Source organism: Muntiacus reevesi, chromosome 3 (assembly GCF_963930625.1).
Source record: "Muntiacus reevesi chromosome 3, mMunRee1.1, whole genome shotgun sequence".
Taxonomy (NCBI): domain Eukaryota; kingdom Metazoa; phylum Chordata; class Mammalia; order Artiodactyla; family Cervidae; genus Muntiacus; species Muntiacus reevesi.
The window spans coordinates 33,490,135-33,514,054 of record NC_089251.1 but is presented as its reverse complement, the minus strand read 5'-3'; the positions used below and the strand labels follow the sequence as shown (position 1 = coordinate 33,514,054).

Here is a 23,920-nt window from a genome sequence, read left to right as displayed (position 1 = left end):
CAGAGAGGGTGTGAAGAAAAAGGAACCCTCCTACTATGTCTGTGGGAAAGTAAACTGGTGTAGCCACTATGGAGAACAGCATGCAGGTGCCTTTAAAATTAAAAATAGAGTTACCATACAATTCCTGAGCAAATAACTGGAGGAAACTCTAATTTTAAAAGATATAGGCATTCCAATATTTATCATAGCATTATTTACAATATCCAAGACATGGAAGCAACCTAAAAGTCCATCAACAGTTGAATGAATAAAAAAGATATGGTACATATATTACAGTGGAACATTACTCAGCCATAAAAAAAAGAACAAAATAATGCCATTTGCAACATAAATGGACCTAGAGATTATCATACCAAGTGAAGTAAATCAGGCAGAGAAAGAAAATATCATATGATATCACTTATATGTGGAATCTGAAAAGTGATAGAAATGAACTTATTTATGAAACAGAAACAGTTTTACAGGCATAGAAAGCAAACATGGTTATCAAAAAGGGCAGTGGCAGTGGGGGTGGGGAGGGGGATAAATTAGAAGTTTGGGATTACCAGACTACCTGACCTGCCTCTTGAGAAACCTATATGCAGGTCAGGAAGCAGCAGTTAGAACTGGACATGGAACAACAGACTGGTTCCAAATAGGAAAAGGAGTATGTCAAGGCTGTGTATTGTCACCCTGCTTATTTAACTTATATGCAGAGTACATCAAGAGAAACCCTGGGCTGGAAGAAGCACAAGCTGGAATCGAGATTGCCGGGAGAAATATCAATAACCTCAGATATGCAGATGACACCACCGTTATGGCAGAAAGTGAAGAGGAACTAAAAAGCCTCTTGATGAAAGTGAAAGAGGAGAGTGAAAAAGTTGGCTTAAAGCTCCACATTCAGAAAACTAAGATCATGGCATCCAGTCCCATCACTTCATGGGAAATAGATGGGGAAACAGTGGAAACAGTGGCTGACTTTATTTTTTTGGGCTCCAAAAATCACTGCAGATGGTGACTGCAGCCATGAAATTAAAAGATGCTGGCTCCTTGGAAGGAAAGTTATGACCAACTTAGAGAGCATATTAAAAAGCAGAGATATTACTTTGCCAACAAATGTCCATCTAATCAAAGCTATGGTTTTTCCAGTAGTCATGTAAGGATGTGAGAGTTGGACTATAAAGAAAGCTGAGTGCTGAAGAATTGATGCTTTTGAACTGTGGTGTTGGAGAAGACCCTTCAGAGTCCCTTGGACTGCAAGGAGATCCAACCAGTCCATCCTAAAGGAGATCAGTCCTGGGTGTTCATTGGAAGGACTGATGTTGAAGCTGAAACTCCAATACTTTGGCCACCTCATGTGAAGAGGTAACTCACTGGAAAAGACCCTGATGCTGGGAGGGATTGGGGGCAGGAGGAGGAGGGGACAACAGAGGATGAGAGATGGCTGGATGGCATCACCGACTCAATAGACATGAGTTTGGGTAAACTCCGCGAGTTGGTGATGGAGAGGGAGGCCTGGCGTGCTGCGATTCATGGGGTCGCAAAGAGTTGGACACGACTGAGTGACTGAACTAAACTGAGCGATAATATAAAGCAGATAAACAAGGACCTACTGTATAGTTATACAGCATAGGGAACTATACTGAATATCTTACTATCAAACTGAATCACTTTGATGTACACCTGAAATTAACAACACTGTAAATTAACAACACTGTAAATTATGCTCCAATTTTAAGGAAAATAGTTTAAAAAAGAAAAGAAAACTGTTTTGCTCAATGCTTCTAACATGCTATCCTCGGTTTGAGATACTTCTCTGTAGCTTTATCTTCCTGACTACAGCGCCATCCCTTCTGTTCATTTTCTAAACCTATCCTTATTTAAAGACCCAGGTAAAACCCTTCCTTTCCCCATAAAACCTCATACAATCATCAAGGCACAATAACCACTACTTCAATCAGAACTCCTGCACCATTAATGTGGTACTTAACATATTCATTCATTTAAAAAAAAAAGAACTTAGTAGTTTTAAAAAAAACACTTAGTAGTGTGTACTTCAGCCTTCAAGGTGCTCTCAGAATGTCAGAGAAGACAAAAATGTAAACAAACAGCTACTAGACAAATAGTAGTGCTGCAGAAGTATACATAAAGTGTTAAGACAATGCACTGCAATATGCTACAATATTTCTCTTTTTATGCTTAAGCCCTGTTTCTCCAGTTAAACCAAAGTCCTTTTAAAAGGTGGAGTTGTCCATCTCTACTCAATGCTGTATACAAACTAGCCAAAAACAATATGGATGTCACTAAAACCTCAATTTCACCTCTTATTTTCTTTTACCTTTATTTTCTTAAGAGGAATATGTGTGGAATCCCTGTTCACAGAAATTAGATTTATAATGATAAAGTAAAAAACTTTTTTAAGTTATTACCATCATCAACTATTAGGTTTTAAGAAATCAGATTATTCCAATTTCACTTAAGTGAAGCTCATTGTTTCTGATGAAAAACAAACTTAAAAATAAAGAAATAGGACTGGTTTTAGATACACCTTTTTTTTCCCAATTCCTGGCTGGGAAGATCCCCTGAAGAAAGGAAAAGCTAGCCACCCCAGGATTCTGGCCTGGAGAATTCCATGGACTATATAGTCCATGGGGTCGCAAAGAGTCAGACACGACTGAGTGACTTTCATGTTTATTTTCCTGGGGAGGCACTAACCATCAGGGAAGAAGAATAGAAGTCAATTTTAAAAGGTGTTTCAGATGAATTCATAACATCAAAGGAAAAATGCTTTCAATAATATGTAACGTAAAAAAATAACTGCTGAAAAGTGCAAAGGACATGTATGCATGTGACAGAGACAAATACTGGGAGTAAATATACTAAAATAATTAACATTTTAATACTCATCTCTTAACTGTGTGATTAAGGGTGTGTTTTCTTGGTACTTATCTGTATTCTATACAATCTGTCATTAATAATAAAAAAAATACATTATTTTAATTTAAAAATCCAATTCTTTGAGGAGAGTGCTGGAGAGAAAGAAAAGTGATAAGGAGAGGATGATGGAGCTTCCCCGGTGGCTCAGTGGTAAAGGATCTGCCTGCCAATGCAAGAAACATGGGTTTGATCCCTGATCTGGGAAGACTTCACATACCATGAGTCTACTTAGCTTGTGTGGGACAACTACTGAACCTGTCCTCTAGAGCCCAGAACCACAATTACTGAGCCCATGTGCCGCAGCTACTGAAGCTCATGTGCCCTAGAGCCTGTGCTCCCCAAGAAGAGAAGCCACTGCAATGAGAAGGCCATGCACCACAGCTAGAAAGCAGCTCCTGCCCAGCTCAACTAGAGAAAAGCCCATTCAGCAGTGAGGATCCAGCACGGCCAAAAATAAAAAATAAATAAAATTATATATAAAAGAGTGAATTAAAGAAAAGAGAGGATGATGAAGAAAGATGACCGACCAACCAACGACAATGAATAATCTTCAAAACCGATCATTAAATAATCCTCTGAGTAAGCAATTTTTGAACGGAAATGCTTCATATTCAATTCAGTACCTCATTTTCCTAAAAGCATTTTTACAAATTCAATTGAGTAAATCAAAACTGGCAACATCTGCTAAATGTTATATTTGCCATTGGATTTCAAAAAATAACTTGGTTTGCCTTTTTTTCATTTGTCTTATGAGAATGAACATTTTAAATGTACCTTGTTTGTACTTTCAAGATGTTCTGTTTTTCTACAACTGTGCTTTTAAAGCCTTGTTTATAACACATGCCTTCAAAATTGTGTGTATGCATATGTGTGTATATTAATACTCCTCTCTTTAATACACAATTGTTATAGTAGCAACACCTTTGAAAAAAATAGATGAACTTATATAAACTGTCATTTTTAGACTGGGGACCTTTCTACTCTCTCCCCTTAGGAGGTACATTTTTCAAAGAATAACAGTATCTTCCTACCTCATAAAATGCTTCCATGGCTGGTAAGTAAAAATAGATATATAGAGTTTTTAACTCATCAGCATATAAACCAAGTTCACACCGAAATTTCTGGTAATTCTCTCACATTCACTTGAAACCATACATTGATGTACCCTTTGAATCCAAGCTGAATAACCCAAGAGAACCAGAGATGCCATTTCTATATAATGTTTACCCTTACTTCTTTCCACCTTAGGAAAATCTATTGGAATTTAAAATCTAGGTTTTCATAAGAAACAAAAAAGTACATTGTTTTTAACATTTCATTAATTTTTTAATGTTACTGAAAATTTTATTATTTTTATTATGAATAATAATTTTTAAATTCTGTACTCTTACCAACAAAGTAAGGGGTATTTACAGTCCACTAAAGATTTTTAGTTTTGCTTCGAAAGTAAAGGACAAAATGATATGTAGGACAACTGTCTTTTGCTTACAGATAGAATGGAATGACTTTGTATAAACCAGCATTCTCAACAAAAACAACCAGAAAGCCAGATATCTGAAGGTATTCAACATCTGCTGAAGCAATGAAAACTGGTGGGGCTGAGAATTCAGAGGAGAAAGCATTAGAGAAAGGCATCTCTGGGATATTTATAAACTCTGGGCACAGGAGGCAAGCTGATAAACCAAGCTTTACACAGCACAAAGCTGCTGCTGGACTCCGAAAAATCATCAGAACAGAGTCCTGAGAGACCTCAAACATGCAGCCAGTTCCCCTCAAGACATCTGATAAGTTCTGGACAGCCCAGGGCAAGAAGCTAAAACTTAAGCAACTACTTCTGAAAAGCAGAGCAGAGTTATCAGCAGTCTTACAAAGCAAAACTTAGAATGTGAGATCTGTCAGGACAAAGATCCATGCTGTGAGCATTTACAATAGCCAGTACGTTGAAGTAACCTAGATGTCCATCAACAGATGAATGGATAAAAAAGTTGTGGTACACATAGACAATGGAATATTATTCAGTCAAAGAAAGGAACAAATTTGAGTCCCGTTCTAGTGAAGTGGATGAACCTAGAGCCTGTTTCCAAAGTGAAGTAAGTTAGAAAGAGAAAAGTAAGTATAGTATATTAACACATACATATGGAATCTAGAAAAATGGTACTGAGAAACCTATTTGTAGGGCAGCAATAGAGACACAGACATAGAAAACACACTTGTGGACACTGCGAGGGAAGGAGAGGGAAGGATGAACTGAGAGAGGAGCACTGAAACATATATTATTGTATGTAAAATAGATAGCCAGTGGGAATTTGCTGTAGGACACAGGGAGCTCAACCTGGTGCTGTGTGCAACCTAGAGGGTGGGAGGGAAGTTCAAGAGGGAGGGGACATGGGTATACTTATGATTGATCCATGTTGATGTTTAGGAGAAGCCAACACAACATTTCAAAGCAATTATCCTCCAATTTAAATAAATTTAAGATCCATGCCATGTGGGTACTGGAGTAATTTGATAATGGGTAGCCTTTCCCTTCTCCAAGGGATCTTCCCAACCCAGGGATCAAATCCAGGTCTCCTGCATTGCAGACAGATTCTTTACCCGCTGAGCCACAAGGGAAGCTCAAGAATACTAGAATGGGTAGCCTATCCCTTCTCCAGCGAATCCTCCCGACCCAGAAATTGAACTGGGGTCTCCTGCATGACAGGCGGATTCTTTACCAACTGAGTGAGCTATCAGGGAAGTCCAAATAACATGTCAGTATATTTTAAAATATTTTATTGGCCCAAGCACTTTGAAGGGTCTAGGAATATTGACCATGCCAGATTCTCAGTTAAAAATCCTGAAGAGCTCTACCTCAAGAGCAATAGCAAACCAGAGGTAGACACATCCTGACAAGAGCCATAAGTCAGCCTCAACCCAGCAGAGTCCCCATCCAGATTAAGGTGATCCATCAATGCATATCTGCCTATGATATGATGAACTTTCTAGAAGGGAACGATGAACTTTCTAGAAGAAGAGAGCATAAACAACCAAATAACATGTTTTTAAGTCACCGACACTTAACTATCCATGGATCCGATAAACTTCTCCCCTACATGTCCCATAGCAACCTGTGCATACACCTCTATTCCTGTTCATATCACCCAAGGCTGCAATTCTGTTCACTTACTTGTCTTCAAAATTATGTCCAGCTTCGGGATGAAAGATGACTCTTTAATAGGTCTCCAATGAAACATTAAACAGATATTTGAAAAATGCAGACCATCCTATTTTATAATGCATTAGTGGCCATGGCAATGGATGTGTCCAGGAGCGGGAGCACCACACACCTGGATTGCATTTTTCAATAATAGGCCATGCAGTCCATCTCAGCTTAGTGCTTTCTTCACATGTATTTCAAATACTTTTTATGTACACCAGATACGGACTGTTTTGCGTGGACACATTCAAAAGATGTCTTCCAGCACAGAGAAGAGCAGGGGAGGAGACACAAGATGCTAGTACAATACTCTTTATACACTCCCATTCCACACGAGCAGAACAGCGAAGGAATTACACAAGTGTGAAATCAGCAAAGGAATTACACAATGGCAGGTACCACCTGTGGTAGCATTAGGTTCCCTACCCTGAAGATGCTTGTCCCAAACACAAGATCATCACCTTCTTTAAATTAGGAAGTCAGAAGTGGTTTCTAACACACGATAATTGCAACACATTCTTCTCATTTAAACATAAGATCCACCCTTCCTCCTTTATGCAATTTTATTTTAAATTAAAGTGAATTATCACTGTTACTTTGAGGGGAAAGAATTTCACAATACCTTCTGAGGCAGTTGAACACACCACAGGGTGTTGCAAAAGCAAGGCTGAAAAATCACTGCTTCAGAGTTTCTGTTAACTGATTTTTATCCCCCAAATTTCTCAAAACTTGAATTTTTCTTCTAGTTTGAATTTTTCATTTAAAGCATTTCAGTCTTGGAAACCAACAAGTCCCTTAAGGAATACAGAACCTTGAATGCAAACTGTTCATCTAATCTCAATGCACCCGGCACTCTTATAGATGCTAGGATACAACAGGAAACAAAACAAACTCTATTCTCTCAAGAAGCTTCCGGTCCAGTGAATAAACATGGTGATCATGTATCCCAGTTCCCCCAGGACTGTCCCATCTTAACAGTGAACATGAAAATCCCAGAAAATCCCTGTCTCCTGAACAAGGGCATTTGGTCACCTGAGCAGAAATTGATACCTAATAAATAGCCCCAAATTTATCAAATGGTGAAAAAGTGCAATAAAAAGACAAATAACTCAACTTAAATATGGACAAAGGATTTGAATAGACATTTCTCCAAGGAAGATATTTGAATATATATAACCACTTCATATATTTTTATTAACCTTCTGGGTATCCTATAAGCTACTTCAAAGTACGATTTGGAAAGATACAGGGTACCCTCCAGAGCTGTGTAGACTTTACCCAACTAGCGAAGGTTGTATCCAGTTGTTTCTCTAGGCTTTCCCAGCTCACTCACTAGTCTAATGAAGCAGCACTGGGCAGACTGCTTGAGGTCTGAAATTAACTAAAGACAGGTGTTCCCCTAGATGTGTGATCTTTCTTTTAGACATAGTGCTTTGATTTTGGGGGCTGTTCTTCTGTAGCTAATTTCTCAAAAACATTTAATGGTGACTCCACTCAAAACTAAACATCAGATAAGTGAAGTTATAATATAAACTCCAACACAACAATATAAATCTAGGTCAATTTCCTGAATACTAAAACCGAAAAGTGGAATAAGGTAAAATTTAAAGCCCTTTACAGTTTTTAAAGTCCACACTCTAGTCAAAACAAATAAATAAGTATATAAATAAATAAATAGAAAGATAAGGTCTAATACACTCACAATCCTTGCCAATACTGAAGATGTGCCTTGCAAATTTTAAAGGCAATTCCAAAAAAATAAATTGTAAACATGTATTTCTTATCGTTTCCATCGGTTTCCTCTTGCATCATCTTAGCTTAAAGCCCCTTTCACACCTCCACCTAGATCTCTACAACAGTTCTCAATTTTCTTCCTCAATTTCTTATAATCTACTATATTAACCACACTACTGTAAGACAATTCTCCATGCTTCATTTCCTTCAGTGACGCTTAACCTAGAATTCAATGCATTCCACAATCTCACTCCACTTTATCTTTTTAACCTTTTCTAGCCCTTCCTTATATTAACTTACTCTTCAGCAAACCTGTCAAGCACCTTATTCTACAATATATTATACCTATCATTTGTTTATGTCATTCCCTCCCCTTGAAACACTCTCCAACATACTGCCCCCATTTTCACTGTATTCTGCAAATATTGATACAAATCTCACCTCCACAACAAAGCCTTTTCTGACAAGTATCCTTAAACTTCTGGAGCACTTAGCCTGTTATATAACTTTGGCATTTAGCATATGCTACCTTCCACCGGGCAGGTTTAATACAGGAGAGATTTATAGGGGTACTTCTGCCTTATTTTCTTCAGGTAAGGCCTTCAGCTTCAACATGGGGTGAATTTGTAATACAAAGCATTTAAAGGGAAGTGAAAATCGCTCAGTCTTGACCGACTCTTTGCAGCCCCATAGACTATAGAGACTATGGATTTCTCCAGGCCAGAATACTGGAGTGGTAGCCTTTCCCTTCTCCAGGGCATATTCCCAACCCAGGGATCAAACCCAGGTCTCCCACATTGCAGGCGGATTCTTTACCAGCTGAGCTACAAGGGAAGCCCAAGAATACTGGAGCGGGTAGCCTATCCCTTCTCTAACAGATCTTCCCGACCCAGGAATGGAACCAGGGTCTTCTGAATTGCAGGCGGATTCTTTACCAACTGAGCTATCAGGGAAGCATTTAAAGGGTCTAAACTTAAACTAAATTCTTTTTTCAAAGCTTCAATTAAGTTTTTTTTTGGCATTTCTTTTCTCTTGTTTTCTTAAATTTTTTACTTTATACTGGAGTATAGCTAGTTAACAATGTGATGGTTGCTTCGGGTGGGCAGCAATGGAACTCAGCCATGCATATACGTGTATCCATTCTCCCCCAAACTTCTCTCCCATCCAGGCTGCCACATAACATTGAACAGATAAACTACAATTTTAAAAAAAATCACCTAAAGTAGCAGTTTATGTGTAAATATTAGAAATTTTGTAACAAATCCATTCTACTCTTGTCAACTGTATTTTTACAGTTGTGTTCCAAAATTTAAGACAATTCTTTAGGTTTGGGTTAATACTTCCTGTTTAATACTTCCCTTTTTAAAAAAGGGAGGGAGGACAAGATTTCAAAGCAAATTCTCAAACTTTTAATTACAAAACTTTAATGCAGCAAAAAGTTTTACAAAAAATGCAACTAAAAACAAAGTTTTTGAATAACAATAGAACTTTTTATGGTACAAGCATCATAGCAAAATCAAAACTTGGGAAAGGAAGAAAGAGACATTTTGTCTGGTCAGACCTTTTAAACAAAATGGCATATGTTTTTCTCTACCAGCCATGAAAAGCACACTTTTTATACAAACCGCATGTGCTCTGACAAGTATCAATTCTACCACCCCTTTCTCTGCTTTAAATCCAGAAATATTTTACTTCAATTACAAAGTTTTTGGTCTTGCTTAATAAAGAACACTTAATCTGGTCTTTACCATTCTGATAATAAGACTGAGATAATGCGCATACAAGTCCAAATTTGCCACTTTCACTTCTATGCAAAAAAAAGGCCTCATGAAAAGCCGAGAAACACTCCCCTAACAAGTCCTGTGATGAAGTGTTAGTAAACATTAGAAAATTGATTGCAGGCATGAAATATTAAGTTAAAACAAAGAAAATGTTTTCAACATGTCTCCTTAAGCTGAAGCAACAATATTTTAACCAAAAGGCTAGAGACTTTCTTTAATTCAAAATAGTCTGCAAGTAAAGCTGCAATGAAGAAAAACAAAAAAATTTTATTTAAACAATTTTGGCACAAAACGAGTTGTACTTATTTCACAGGGCAGAGGGGAAAAAAGGGGTGGAAAAAAATCTATGTGTTCAGTAAATGTATCTGTTAAAGAATACGCAACTTTATTTTCCTTTCAACAAATAAAGATCATCCGAACGCAGAACACGCCTGTAGTACTCACATGCAGAGCTGAGGGGTCTGGCAGGAACTCAGCATCTTCTCCAAAGATAAAATCGGGAGGCAGCTCTGGGTACTGGGCATTGAAAATTATATCCCCTGTAATACAGAAAATGTCATATCTTATTTCCTTGCAAATGTATTGAATGATCCGAGCAGTGCATCAGAAAAACTTCTAACAAAAATACTGAAAAAAAAAAATACTGAAAAGCACTTTCATTCAGAAACAAAAAGAACTGATACCTTCTTTTAAATTAACATTCACAACATGTCGTCAAAAGTGCTACCTCCTAATACACTACATTGGAGAGGGTTGGCACACCCACCTCCAGGAAGATCTTCCCAACCCTGGGATCAAACCTGCCTCTGTCTCCTGCATTGATCCCCAGGCAGGTTCCTTACCACTAGTGCCACCTGAGAAGCACAGAAATATAAATACCAAGGTAGAAAAGTAGAAACAACTACATCCACAGTACACGCAGGTTTTGTTAATAGCAAACATGACTGTCCAATCGCTGCCTGCTAATTAATAAGCCTTTATCAAGGACTGATTTTCTAAAGTCCTGGCCTTGAAGAAATTAAGCATACAAACCTTTGGTATAATAGAAAGAACCTTTGGTATAATAGAAAGAACCTTTGGCTCAGAAACCAAAAAGTCAGGTTTATATTCACAAGATTTCCTAATTATTTATTAGTTCAAGTCATTTGGGCAAGTTTTAACTTCTTCAGTATTCAGATTCCTCATCAGTTAAAAAGGAGATACAATAGTATTGACATCACAAGTTTGTTATGAGGGTAAAAAAGATAGCATGTCTAGCCAGATGTCTAGCATACTGGAAGCACTCCACAAGTCACACAGGAGTACTACTGCTGTTATTACTAGTATTATATTCAAGCATAAGACAAAAACTCCTTGGCAAATTTGTCCTATAAGTTCTACCTCTTTGTTCCTCCCCTTTCTCCTTCTTTAACTTCCTTTTCTTTCCCCTCTGCTCACACAAAGAATCAGTCCTCATCATTCCACTAACAGATAAGCATATCCACACTCTCATACACATATTGGGTTCTAGTGTTTAAGACTGTATCTACTTGTATATATGCACATAACCGCTGCACCCAGGTACACACATAGTATTATATCAGTCCAATCATTTTAACTGCTCAAACAATAATATCTTGGTAGTGACATCTAAATTTAAACATTCAGACTTCAGTTTTCATTTGAGCCTAACTAATCCTGTGCACTATGGATTTCAACTTCAAACTCAACCAAGTCTAAAAACACGTACATGACTGTCACTTTTCTCACTCCTCTCTTCCCCTAACTGACTTCCCTATTTCTAAGGATGGCACTGCTACTCCTTAATCACCCAGGCTGAAACTTCAATGTCATCTTTGACCTGACCCACATCCTTATACTCTTAGAAAACAAGTCATCTCAATTCTTCCCCCAAAGTGCTTCTCATATACTATTTCCTACTGTTAACTGCTCAACCAAGGCTGAGATGACTTAGTCCATATATTTGTGCATCCAAAGAACAGATATTTGAACTCTCATCTAGGCACTATGCTGAGCATGAAAAAGCAAATGAAGAACTCTGTTCTTAAAAAAGCAACAGACTAGAAGAATTATTACCATACCCTCCTAAGTGCTCTCCCAATACCTCCAATCCATACCACATACTATCATAAAGCAAATCTTCTTAAAGTACTGCTGTGCCTCCAAAAATTTCAAATGGTTCTCTAACACAGTAACAGTAAACTTTTCAAAATGGAATTTAAGGCCTCCAAAACACAATGTTCCTTATTTATCCACCCTTTTCTTTAGATATCTAAAAGCCAATACTAATTTTCTATTCCAACCAACATAATCTACTCACTGACCTCCAAACTATGACACCTAGTTGAAATGCTCTTTCTCTTTGCTCAGTTCTTATTCATCCTGTGTGAGTCCCTTTAATTACCTTCTCTTGTATGAAGCCTTTCCTAATAAATCCAGGACACACTGATCCTTGTTATTTGTGAAATTCAACAATACTGATCAGCTATGCCATTGAGTGAGAATACTTAACTGGAGGCTTACACTTAAGTGGCTCCATTCATTTTAAAAATTAATAATAAACACATGGTATATGTGAGGCATTATGATATACATCATGTCGATACAAAGATGGTTAACCTCAAGGAGCTCACACTTAGTAAGAGGGCCAGAACACATACAGTGAAGCACAAATACACAGCGATACAAAGTAAGTACATATACTTGATCTTCCTATATATCTTACACGCAGTCAGAGAATAAACATGCTCTTATACTGACTTCATGTGTTTGACAGGGCAAAATACAATACATAGAGAATATATTCAAGAAATGTTCAATATTTGAAAGAAATTCTATTTTCTGAATTGGATATCTAAGTACTGACAAAATCTACAGTAAGGAATAAAGCATAGAAGAGTTACTTTTACCACTTTCTGTAGTGAATAAATCTGAACAAGGAAATACACTCATCAGAAGTTTGGTGTAGAGTTAAATTATCAAAAGTAATAAAATCACTACCTTTCCTTCACCCTATCATCATATCCGGTTTTTAACTATATCTATTACAAATTATAAACCTCCTTCAAATGTGCTAACTATAAAGCATTACCCCAAGCTAAGACCAAGAGGCAAAGATAATATAAATGTTCTAATTATTCATTCTTACTCAACTATACTCATAAGTTAATAAAACAGAGGCATTGAAGTTTTGGGGAAAGCCATGATAGAATCTATTGTGCCTTGATGCTCAGAAAATAAATAGCATGCTAAATTCCAATAGAAGAAATTTTGTTACTTTTGTTACTACAGGAGGACACAAAGCTGGATTTTCAAGTTCTCAAAGGAGCATTGTCAGTAATACATATTTCCAAACCACTAAACACTAGGAATCTGATCCAAGGATATTGGGATCTATTCTATTCAACACTTGCCAATTCTTGCCAATTCTATTCAACACTGTACTGGAGGTTCTAGCCAGGGCAATTAGGCAAGAAAAAGAAATGAGTGGCATCTATATTGGAAAGAAAAAGCAAACTTATCTCTATCCACAGATGACATGATCTTGCATAAAGAAAAGCCTAAGGAATTCACACATGCATACACACAATGAGAACTAATAAACAAGTTTTGCAAGGTTCCAAGAATACAAGATGGATGTATAAAATCAATTGCTTTTCTATACACTACCAACAAATAATCCAAACATGAAGTTAAGAATATTTACAACTATATCAAGAAGAATAAAATACTTAGGAATAAACTTAACAAAAGAAGTGTGAAGACTTGTACTCTGAAAACTACGAAACATTGTTGAAAGACTTTAAGAAAGCCTACATATATGGGAGATGAACATCTCATGTACATGGATCAGAAGACAATATTGTTGAGATAGCAATACTGCCTAAATTAAGGTACAGATTTAAAGCAATCCTGCTGGCTTTTTTCTCTCTGGGCATAAACTGACAAATCACTCCTAAAAATCATATGGAAATGTAAGGGATTCTGTATGAACAGAAAGTAATCCTGAAAAAGAGCAAAGTTGAAACACTCACACTTCCCAATTTCAAAACTGATTAGAAATGCACAGTAATTAAGACAGTGTGGCAACAACATACAGACAGACATACAGATAAATGGAATAGAACTCAGAGTCTGAAAACAAATCTTCTGTTTATAGTCAACTGATTTTTGGCAAGGGTGCCAGGACAACTCAATGGGGTAAAAAGAGTTTTTCATAATTTGATACTCATAGGTTAAGACTAAAGAAAAAAATGAGAGAGAAAGAAAGAGAACATAATAAGTGTTGGTGAGGTTGTGGAGAAATCAGAACCTTCACTTATTGATGGTGAGAATATAAAATGGTGCCATCACTTTGGAAAATAGTTTGGCAAGTCCTCAGAATGCTAGAGTTAAGTCATGGCTCCTCCTAGGTATATACCTAAGAAAAATGAAAATATATGCCCACACAAAAACTTTCACACGAATATTTGTAGCAGTATTATTCACAATAGCCAAAAAGCAGAAACAATCCAACATTCATTTGATAAATGGATAAACAAAACATGGTATATACATAGAATATTAGTCAAATATAAAAAAAGATACTGATACATGCTACAATGTAGATAAACCCTGAAAACTTTATGCTAAGTGAAAACAGCCGGACACCAAAGACCACATATTATATTATTACTGTATTATTCCCCTTCTATGAAATGTCTAGAATATATAAAACCATAGAGAGAGAAAGTAGATCCATGGTTGCCAGGGGCCTGAAAAGGACAGAATAGGGAGTTACTGCTAATGATTTCAAAGTTTCTTTCTGTAGAGATGAAAATGTTCTGGAATTAGTCTTGATGATTGCACAACTTCATGAATGTATTAAAAACCACTAAACTATATACTTCAAACAGTGAATTGCATGGTATGTGAATTATATTTCAATAAAGCCATTGTTGTTGAATTTTTTACTCTGATGCAAAAATTCACCTCACTTTAATCCGAACTTAAACACAAATAAATTAGAAGCTGTTTACTCAATGGTTATGAGTAAATTACTTTTTATAAATAAAATCATCTTGAAAATGCAATTTTCTCCATTAAAAAAAAAAAAACTCTGCAATGAGTCCTTTTTAAAAGCAAATAATGTTTTTATAAGATGAATACTTACAAAGATCTTTATTTTTCAAGAAGTTTCCCAATGGGTTTTTTTAAAGGAGAGTACTGGGGGGGGGTGTTAATTTTTTTAATCTAAAAAAAATTTTTAAGCTACCAAAATTATTTAAATATACAAAAAAAATTTTTTAAGGAAACCATGTATACCAATGATTACATCCTCAACTGTAACAATCCTTTTAGAGAGAGAGACATTACCATACTACACAGAGTAAAAAATATTATACAAGTAATTTTCAAAACAAAAAATAAATTTAAAAGTCTTCCAGAATCTCACACTCTTAAACACTTCAGAATTTCTCAAACTCTTTACCTTCAACCTCAAAGAACTCCTAAAATACTTTACTTTAATACTGCATAGCCTCTTTGGAATAAAATGCAGCATTGTTTCCTTGCTAGGAAGAACAGTCAGTAAATCAGTCAAGAACATTTATTAAAAACCCACCATGCACAGATGCACATATTGGACACCTGGGGAGATATACAGGAAGTAGAAAGCACAGTCCCTGACCTCGAGGCAGAGACGGTGGAGAAACAACCAACACAAATCACAGAGAAGAGCAATAACAACGTGTTTCCTTTATTTCACCCTGGACAAGATGATAGGAACTCAGAGGACAGATCCCTTGGATACTGCTTGCTCCAACTTTTCATAAAAAGGAAGAGCAGGCAAGAGAACAAAGAAATAAAAATAGAATCAGAGGCGATATAAGGTGAGGTTTAAAAAAAAGGTAAGTAAAGAAACAAAACTCCTAGAATGGCTAGAAGTACAACAAACACCTAACAACAAAATGGGGCTGTTTTAAGTCTTACTTTTCATGATTCGCTGAAAATTCACACACTACAACTGTAGGACCAATGGGGCAGAAATTCTTTTCTTTGAAAATACATGTCTACAATTCTTCATAAAAAGCACAATAGAAGCAAGAAAGTTTTTGTCTACATTCTTGTGTCTTGGCAGCTGGCGCTCTTTGGAACGTATGAGCACCGTCTCAGGAAGGCCCAGTCACCATGCTGCAGAATAGGCCACGTGTCCTCCTCCCCAGTTACAGAAGGAATGCAGCTTGTGCCCAAGCTCACTTCCTGATTTTCATCAATGAATAGTATCGTGCTACTTCGTCTACCTTAAAGCTGAAATAACTGCCAGGAAAACATCGTTTCAAAGAAACAATTCAAATGGCAAATGACTGGTGTCCAGGGAAGCCCACCAGTGATGGAAGAAATATTCTTTTCAGAGGCTACATAAAATGACTATTTACTGAAACTCTCAACTATAGGAAGTAAGGGTCAGACAAGAGTCTTGTGGAAATGCCAGGTTGAAGGAGATTTTCATTGGAAAGGTAGGTTTAGGCAATAGTTTTACCAAAGATTTTGGAGAAGTAATTCATTTCCAAGAGTTAGTTCTAACTCCTGATATAGTGTTTCCTTACACTGAAATTTAACCTATCTTTCTCTGAAAATTTTATCTTTCTCTGAAAACTTCATCCACTGGTTCTTAGGAATTTATGGAACAAGTATAGGTTCACTTTAATATCACAGTCCTTCAATTATTCACAGGCAGTTCTTATGACCTCTCTTTCAACCCTACCAAGAGTCATCTCATAACCAGGCTAAATATCCCAGCTTCTTGCACTACTTTTCTTATGACTTGGTCTCCATTTCCTTTATTACCATCTCCTCTCTCTTCTCTGCATGTGTACCAGTTTGTCTACAGTCCTCTTTGAGGGTAATACCCAGAACCAAACACAAGATTTCAGGTGTGCTCTAAAGAACACAGATCAAGTAAAAAAAATAAACAAATAAAAATCCATGCCTTCATTTTAGATACTTAAACTTGTACTAACAAATATGATTACATATTGAAGTAGCTTTTTCAGCAGCCATATCAATGTTAACTCATGTTATGCTTCCTGTCAACTAAAAAAGCCCCCAAACTTTTACATATACACTAATGCTAAGACTTGGTCTTAATTTGGACACCTGAATTTCAGAAGCCATTTCAGGATTTCAAATTTACCCCTATTCCACTTCAATCTTGTCAGATTTAGCTCTCTAGTTTACAGTCCATCATAATATTTTTAGGTTTATCATTAAGAGATTTTTAATTTTGTTCAGGCTTTTTTCTGCATCTATTGGTATGCTCATATAGCTTATATTAGTCTGTAAACAACGGAAGTAACATTGATTTTCAAATGTTGAACCTGTTATCTATTTCTAGGATAAAATCCACCTGGTAGTGATACACTTTTTTCCCACTAGATCACTGACTCAATGGACATGAGTTTCAGCAAGCTCTGGGAGATGGTGAAGAACAGAGAAGTCTGGTACATTGCAGTCCATGGGGTCGCAACATGGAGTCGGACATGACTGAGCAACTGAACAGAACAGAACAGATTCAAGGTGCTGGTAATTTTTTTGAAGAGTTGTTTCTCTCTTCAAATGATGGATACTGGTTTATAGTATGCTTTATTTTTCCTGTACTTTCTCTGACTGGTTTTGCTATCAGGAAAATGTGGCCTTATAAAATCAGTATGTAAACTGTGTCCATTTCAGTTTCTGAAAGAGACTGTGTAGAACTGGTGCTATTTCTTCCTTAAATGTTTAGTAGAATTCTCCTGAGACAATCTGGACCTGGAGTTTTACTTTTGAAATATTTCTTTTATAAACTATGAATTCAATTGTTTTAATAGATATCAGATTATTCAGATTATCTACCTCTTCCTGAGTGAATTTCAATAAGTTAAGTCTTTTGAGGAATTTGTTCATTTAAGTTGTCAACTGAGTTGATAAAAAGTTAGGTTCAGGCTAAAAGTGCAGAACTACATTCTGTGGGCTTGATTCAAATGTCAGTATAGTTTTCAAAGCCTTTTAATGCTATCCTGGTTTTCCCCAAGTGTTTATTACCCAGAAACCAGTTGAGGACCTGGGCAAGAGGCTACACTACAGTCCAGTTCTCAAAGACCTTGCCCTATTGGTTTTGTCCAGTCCACACACGGGCAGCCCGAGGATAAGTCTGCGACTCCACACACAAACTAAAGGGTGCTTTTCTCCAGCTCCCTCCGCTTCACGATTTCTCTCTATACTCTCTGGCTCCTAGGGGTGCGTCTTCCTGGTGTTATGATAGAAAGTAGGAATTATAGCCTCCCCAAGTGCACTTTCTATGTCCACCTAAAGATGAAAGAACAAAATAAAAGAGCCTTCCAAGCTGCTGCAGAAGTCCAGTTTCATTACCTGATTAGGGCCAGCAGTTTAAAAAAAGCTCCATCCTAACCCCCGCTCAATCCTTTTGATCTTCTGACCCAAGAGGAAGGGTTTTCCTTGAAACTTCTTCTGTCTACACCCTGCACAGTTCCAGGATCCAGGGAAAGGAAGAAAGATAGGAAGGGGGGCAGGAAATTCACCTCTTACCTCTATATGGGCCATTCTCTAAGCTCTTATCTCTCTTCTTAGTATCTATTATTTATTTTTCTGAGTCCTCAAGTAGTTGCTATTTACATTTTTTAGGTATTCTAGACTTTTTAATTGCAACCACTGAGAGAGATAGGGTGGAATACATTTACGTCCTCTTATCTGTAATTGATCATTAATCTTAAGAAATAAATATTTAATAAATAATCATAAATAAAATAATTAAGTAAACTTAATTAATTTTAACATATTTATTTAGCCAACAGATACAAAATGGTATCATTTCAATGCATAATCAATATAAACATAATTAGTGAGATTTTTATATTATTTTATTAAGATTTCAGAATCTGATGTGTCATATTTACATCACACCTCAAATTCAGATTATTCTTATTTCAAGTGCTCCACAGCCATATGTGGCTAGCAGTAACCACACTGAGCAGCACAGAGCTAGAGGAACAAATAAAAGGAAAGAAGAGAACAAAGGGAATGAAAGGAAAGAAAGAAGGGGAGGTCAGCCTTCCATGGCCACTTTCAGGTAAAATGCACTCACAACTTCATAAGCAGCATATTCTGTTGCTGGACAGTTATTAGTTGATGGATAAAGTACGTTCTTACATAGGAAAAATATATATGCCTGTATATCACTTTTACCTATTCATGGAAATCCTACCCTAAGCATTATTCTACATGGCAGTCCCTAAATCGTCTATCTGCAAATGACCTCTTCTTCAGATAAAATATGCCAGTTGTTTCAGTGGTTGGTGCACAATAAGAGACAATCCTCAGGAAATTAAACCTAAGCTACGTAATTCTTAGGTATATCAAAGGGAATTTGCTATGTTGCTGATTCTCAGAAACTTAGGCTAATTAGGGGTATAATGTCCCATCTTCAGATGCTATAATATGCTTTAAATGAACCTTTACCCTTGAATTTCTGTGTTCTTATTTCAGTACATAAAATAACAATATCTTAAGCCAAACGCTGTGAATTAGCATTACTTATTGAGTAATAAATATTCTACTGCAGACAATTTTAGTTGTAATAATTTTCTAATGCATATTCACAAAATGTTTCATTAATATAATTTATTACCAATTCTTTTTTAATGACTACAATGTATCTGACACCATACAAAGAAAGTAAGCTTTCTCAACCTTTCTATGATTATTTTATAGTTTTTAAAAGTAGTTAGGAATCAAATATAATTTTTAAACAGTCAGTAATGATGACTGTCATGAAATAGTGAAAAACTGATGTTAATTATTTTAGGTATAGTCTCTAAACTGCTATGCATTTACATTTCACTTTCTGTGAACTAAATATCATATTTGGGTGGATAAAAAGGTTAATTTAAAAGTACAGAGTAAGTAACTTTGCACTTACAGAGAAGAATAAGAGACACTGTCATTTGGAGGACACTACAGAAAAAATCCTGAAATGTGAAGCAATACCAAACAAAACAGTAAGTGATTATTCTATACTTGAAGAAGCTTAACAAAAAGAGTATGTAACCACTGAAGTAGTTACATACTGTAAAGATTTAGGTTGAACTGGCAAAATGAAAGAAGAATTTTTTTCTCATTTTCTAGAGAGATAATCTTGACTTACTAATTCACTCAATATCTCAAAAAATATTAAGCATATACAATACTCTAAGTCATGTCAGTAACAGAAAAAAGAATCAAGAAATTCTGTTTCAATAAAGCTTGCAATCTAGGAGATATGAAAATAACTATAAACACTGACAAATTATTGATTCAGTATAGGATTAGCCAATAGATATTAAAACCATTTTACAAAATCTTGTTGAGGAACCAGATAGTTTCGAACATCACCCCCACGGATACCAATAAACTACAATAGAAAAAAGGCTATCTTTATAACAGAGAAGCCTGGCAGATACTACCTTAATTTAACCATGTGGTCAAGCTTAGCAACACCAACAATGGAACAGGCAACATGGACCTTATGAAGACCACACTGAGGACATAACATCACTTGTTCAGACAGTTTGACAAACATGTTTAAGCTAAATGCAGTCATGAAGAAAAACAACCAGACAAACCAACAATCAGCCTAGAATCTTCAAAACCATAGATATCATGAACAAAAAAAGAAAACAACAACAATGACAACAATAACAAAAAAAGGTTAGAGAACACTTCAAGATTAAAGAAAATAACAGAGAGATGAGCAATAAGGACAGTGATGATTCTTCCTTGGACCACAGATCAGCAGAAAAAAGCTTAAAGGACATCATCAGACAACTGAAAATATAAATATAAACCATATATTAGATAATATCATTGCATCAATGTTAAATTTCTTGCGTGTGATAATGGCAGGAGATTCTGTAGAAGAAAAATGTCCTTTTCATCAGAGATATATACTGAAGTAGTACGTGTGAAGTATCAAAATGTCTGCAACTTACTTTAAAATGATTCTACAAATAATGAAGACATATAGATATAAATAAAATCTATAGCTTCATACATCTGCACATGTGTGTAAGGAGAGAAATAAATATGGTAAAATGTTGACAACTGACAAATTAGATAAAGAGTTTACAGATATTCATCGTACAGTTCTTCCAAATTTTTATAGATGTTATTTTTAAAAATAAAAATTTGACACAAAAAATGGTATAAGGTTAAAACAGATTAGTGTCACAGTAAACAGACAAATAACATGCCATGGAAATTCTGAAAATGGAGTCATTAGTAAGGAATGTAAGAGATGGCTTCATCAAAGAAGTGGCACTTGAACTGTGTGTTAGATAACAAAAATGGCTCTAAAGGAAAAAAAACTTACAAAATACATTAATATATTCTCTTATAAAAAGTGAAATAACACAGAATATATATACCAAAAAATTAAAGAGTGAAAAAGATTTAAAAATGAATTTATGAAGGGAACATCATGAGCAAAAAGCAGAGTCGCAGGAAACCCAAAGCACATGTAAAGAAACGTAGCAGACACCTCCAGGGCTCCCAACACACCTCCTGGTCCCCCCACCGCAGCACGCACTGCAGCTCTGGATTCCACCTGAGCTTCTTAACCTCAGTCCCACTGACATCTGGGGCTCCATACTTTGCTGTCCAAGGCCACCCTAAAAGAGGGATGTTTAGCAATATCCCTGGCCTCCACCCACTAAATACCAGCCAGCAGTACTCTCCTCTGCCCTTGGCTGTGACCATCAAAAGTATCTCCAGATACTGCCAAATGGTCACTGGGGAGCAAACCAACCTCCCTGCCCCAGACCCCACTCCCATTCCCCTACCTCACCTCTTAATTCTGCTACACACCCCCTACACACACACACACACACACACACACACACACACACACACACACACACACACACACACACACACACACTAAACTAACAGCAACCAACCTCCCTGCCCCAGACCCCACTCCCATTCCCCTACCTCACCTCTTAATTCTGCTACACACCCCCTACACATACACACACACACACACACACACACACACACTAAACTAAACTAAACTAAACTAAACTAACAGCCACCCAGCTTAAGTAACCTCACCTATTTCCCTAAGGGCATTCTCTGGCCTAAAAGAGAGCCTGGCCGAAAAACAAAACAAAAAACAAAAAGGCTACAAAAAGTGAAAGTGAATGACACTAAGACTACAGGATGAGAATGGATATATAAACATTCCTTGCCCTTTCCTTGGGATAGTATGGAAGAGTTCTACAGTTGGAACACTGGAAGTATGGTTTAACTCCATTTGCCCAGGGCAATAACCCACTCATTTATACACCTTTTTTTGGCTTTTCTGCCTCCCTTGTCTCTCTTCCCTACTCCCTCACTATGTTTCCAGGGATCACCTTCCAAATAAACTATTTGTACCCAAATCCTGTCTCAGGCTCCGCTGTTCTAAGTATCCAAACTTAAGGCAGAACATGTGGCTGTTCAAAGAAGAAAGGTACGTTCCTCCTGGAAAAATGAAATATTTAACCATGACTGGGTGGGAGTTTCCATAACCATTTCGCTGACAGTTTTTTGCTCAGGGCTCTGTCTGAGCCCCTACAGTTTAGTGTCGTGAGACTGGGCTTCAGTCCTTCCACTTCTAATCCACAACCAGAAAAGGAATGTAGAATCCCTGTACCCAAAAGGCAAAAAACAGAACAGAAGGCTAAACAAACAAACCAAGCTACTTCAAATAGAGAAGAATGGTTCATACTATTAAAGCTACCTCTACCAACTTAATCAAACCAAAGTGTAGGTTGAGACCTGAGAGAATCTGACTCATCAACTTACTAGAGACAGATACACAACTTTGCAAAGTGCAACAATTTCCTACAAAGAACTCCTTTCCCAGTTGTTCCCTGGAAGGAGAGAAAGAGTGAAAAGGCTAGCTGGAGGCCCAGGGCAAAAAAAAGTACAAGATGAGCCTGGAACATCTGGTCATGCCAGCAAGCAAGAAAGCTATCAGAGCTTTTGGAGTCATACTAAAAAGACTCAGGAACATCACAAAGAGGCTCTCACTGGCCAAAGATGGGTCGCTTCAAGCATCAACAACAATAAACGTATTGGGCTGAAACACATTAATAACCAACTAAGTCAGTCAGTCCCATGTGCTCAGTTGTGTCCGACTCTTTGTGACTCCACAGACTGTAACCTTCCAGGCTCCTCTGTCCATGGGATTTCCCAGGCAGAAACATGGAAGAGTTTGCCATTTTCTCCTCCAGGGGATCTTTCCGACCCAGTGATCATACCTGTGTCTCATGTATTGGCAGGCAGATTACCACTGTGCCATCTGGGAAACTCCAATAACCTGTTAATCATGAGTTAACAATGAAACACTAAAACAATCAAGTTATCTTTGAAAAATGCAAAGGAAACTACTCATTTTGATAACCAACATCATACAGGATACACAACAGTGAAGGAACATGCTAAATCACATGGCTGAAATCATCAAAATTCAGATGGGGGAAAACTCTGTAGGACAAATGCCCCAGTTTCTTCACAAATAGACTGAAAAAGAAAGAGAGAAAGAAAACTGAAGAAGGAGGAAGAGGAGAAAAGAGAACAGGACATAAAAGACCACGAAGAGAAAAAGGAAAAACAAGAGAAAGAGGAAGGATGGGAGATGAGATGACTGTAAATAACACATAAGCCTATTATTGCAATGCATACACTCTCACTATCCAAACAAACTGTGAACACACAAACACATTTGTTTATATATGTATGTGTGTATCTATGTGTATACATTGACTCAAGGAAATCTAAATATTGCCTGATAATGAAAGACTGTATTAGCCTCTTTAAACTTGTATTCTCCACAAGTTGAACACGTAAGTCCATATCGTTCATAAAAATCTTAAAACACAGTCAAAAATACAACCCTAGAGTATTTCATTTAGAGACTTTTCAATGATTATACATATTACTGAAAAGCTCCTTAACCATTTTTTGGTTTATTAACATATGTATCCAAAAGAATATCACAGAGATGTGGTCAGACTTTCTGCTGAAATGGTTTCCTAGGTCAGCTGATGTATCAAAAATAAGAAATGTTAGTTTGGCATAACTTGTTTCTAAGTAAACCTGTGCCAGCTACTAAACACATAACATGTTTTAAATGCCCTCAAACCATTTGCTTAACAATCAGCTCAAAAATAAAAAATTAAATAAAAAAGCAATCAGTTCTTGAAGCTTAACCAGCATCAACACAAAAATTAATCTG

The 23,920-nt window shown here is 36.7% G+C and overlaps 1 protein-coding gene across 1 annotated transcript in view; it reads right to left on the bottom strand.

The window, feature by feature from the left end:
- The window catches only part of BABAM2 (BRISC and BRCA1 A complex member 2), a 393,777-nt gene that overhangs the window by 300,933 nt on the left and 68,924 nt on the right, over positions 1 to 23,920 (bottom strand). Inside the window, exon 4 of the mRNA XM_065927231.1 lies at positions 10,072 to 10,166. Within this exon, the coding sequence (XP_065783303.1) occupies positions 10,072 to 10,166 (95 nt within the window). The remainder of the gene's footprint in view (positions 1 to 10,071; positions 10,167 to 23,920) is intronic.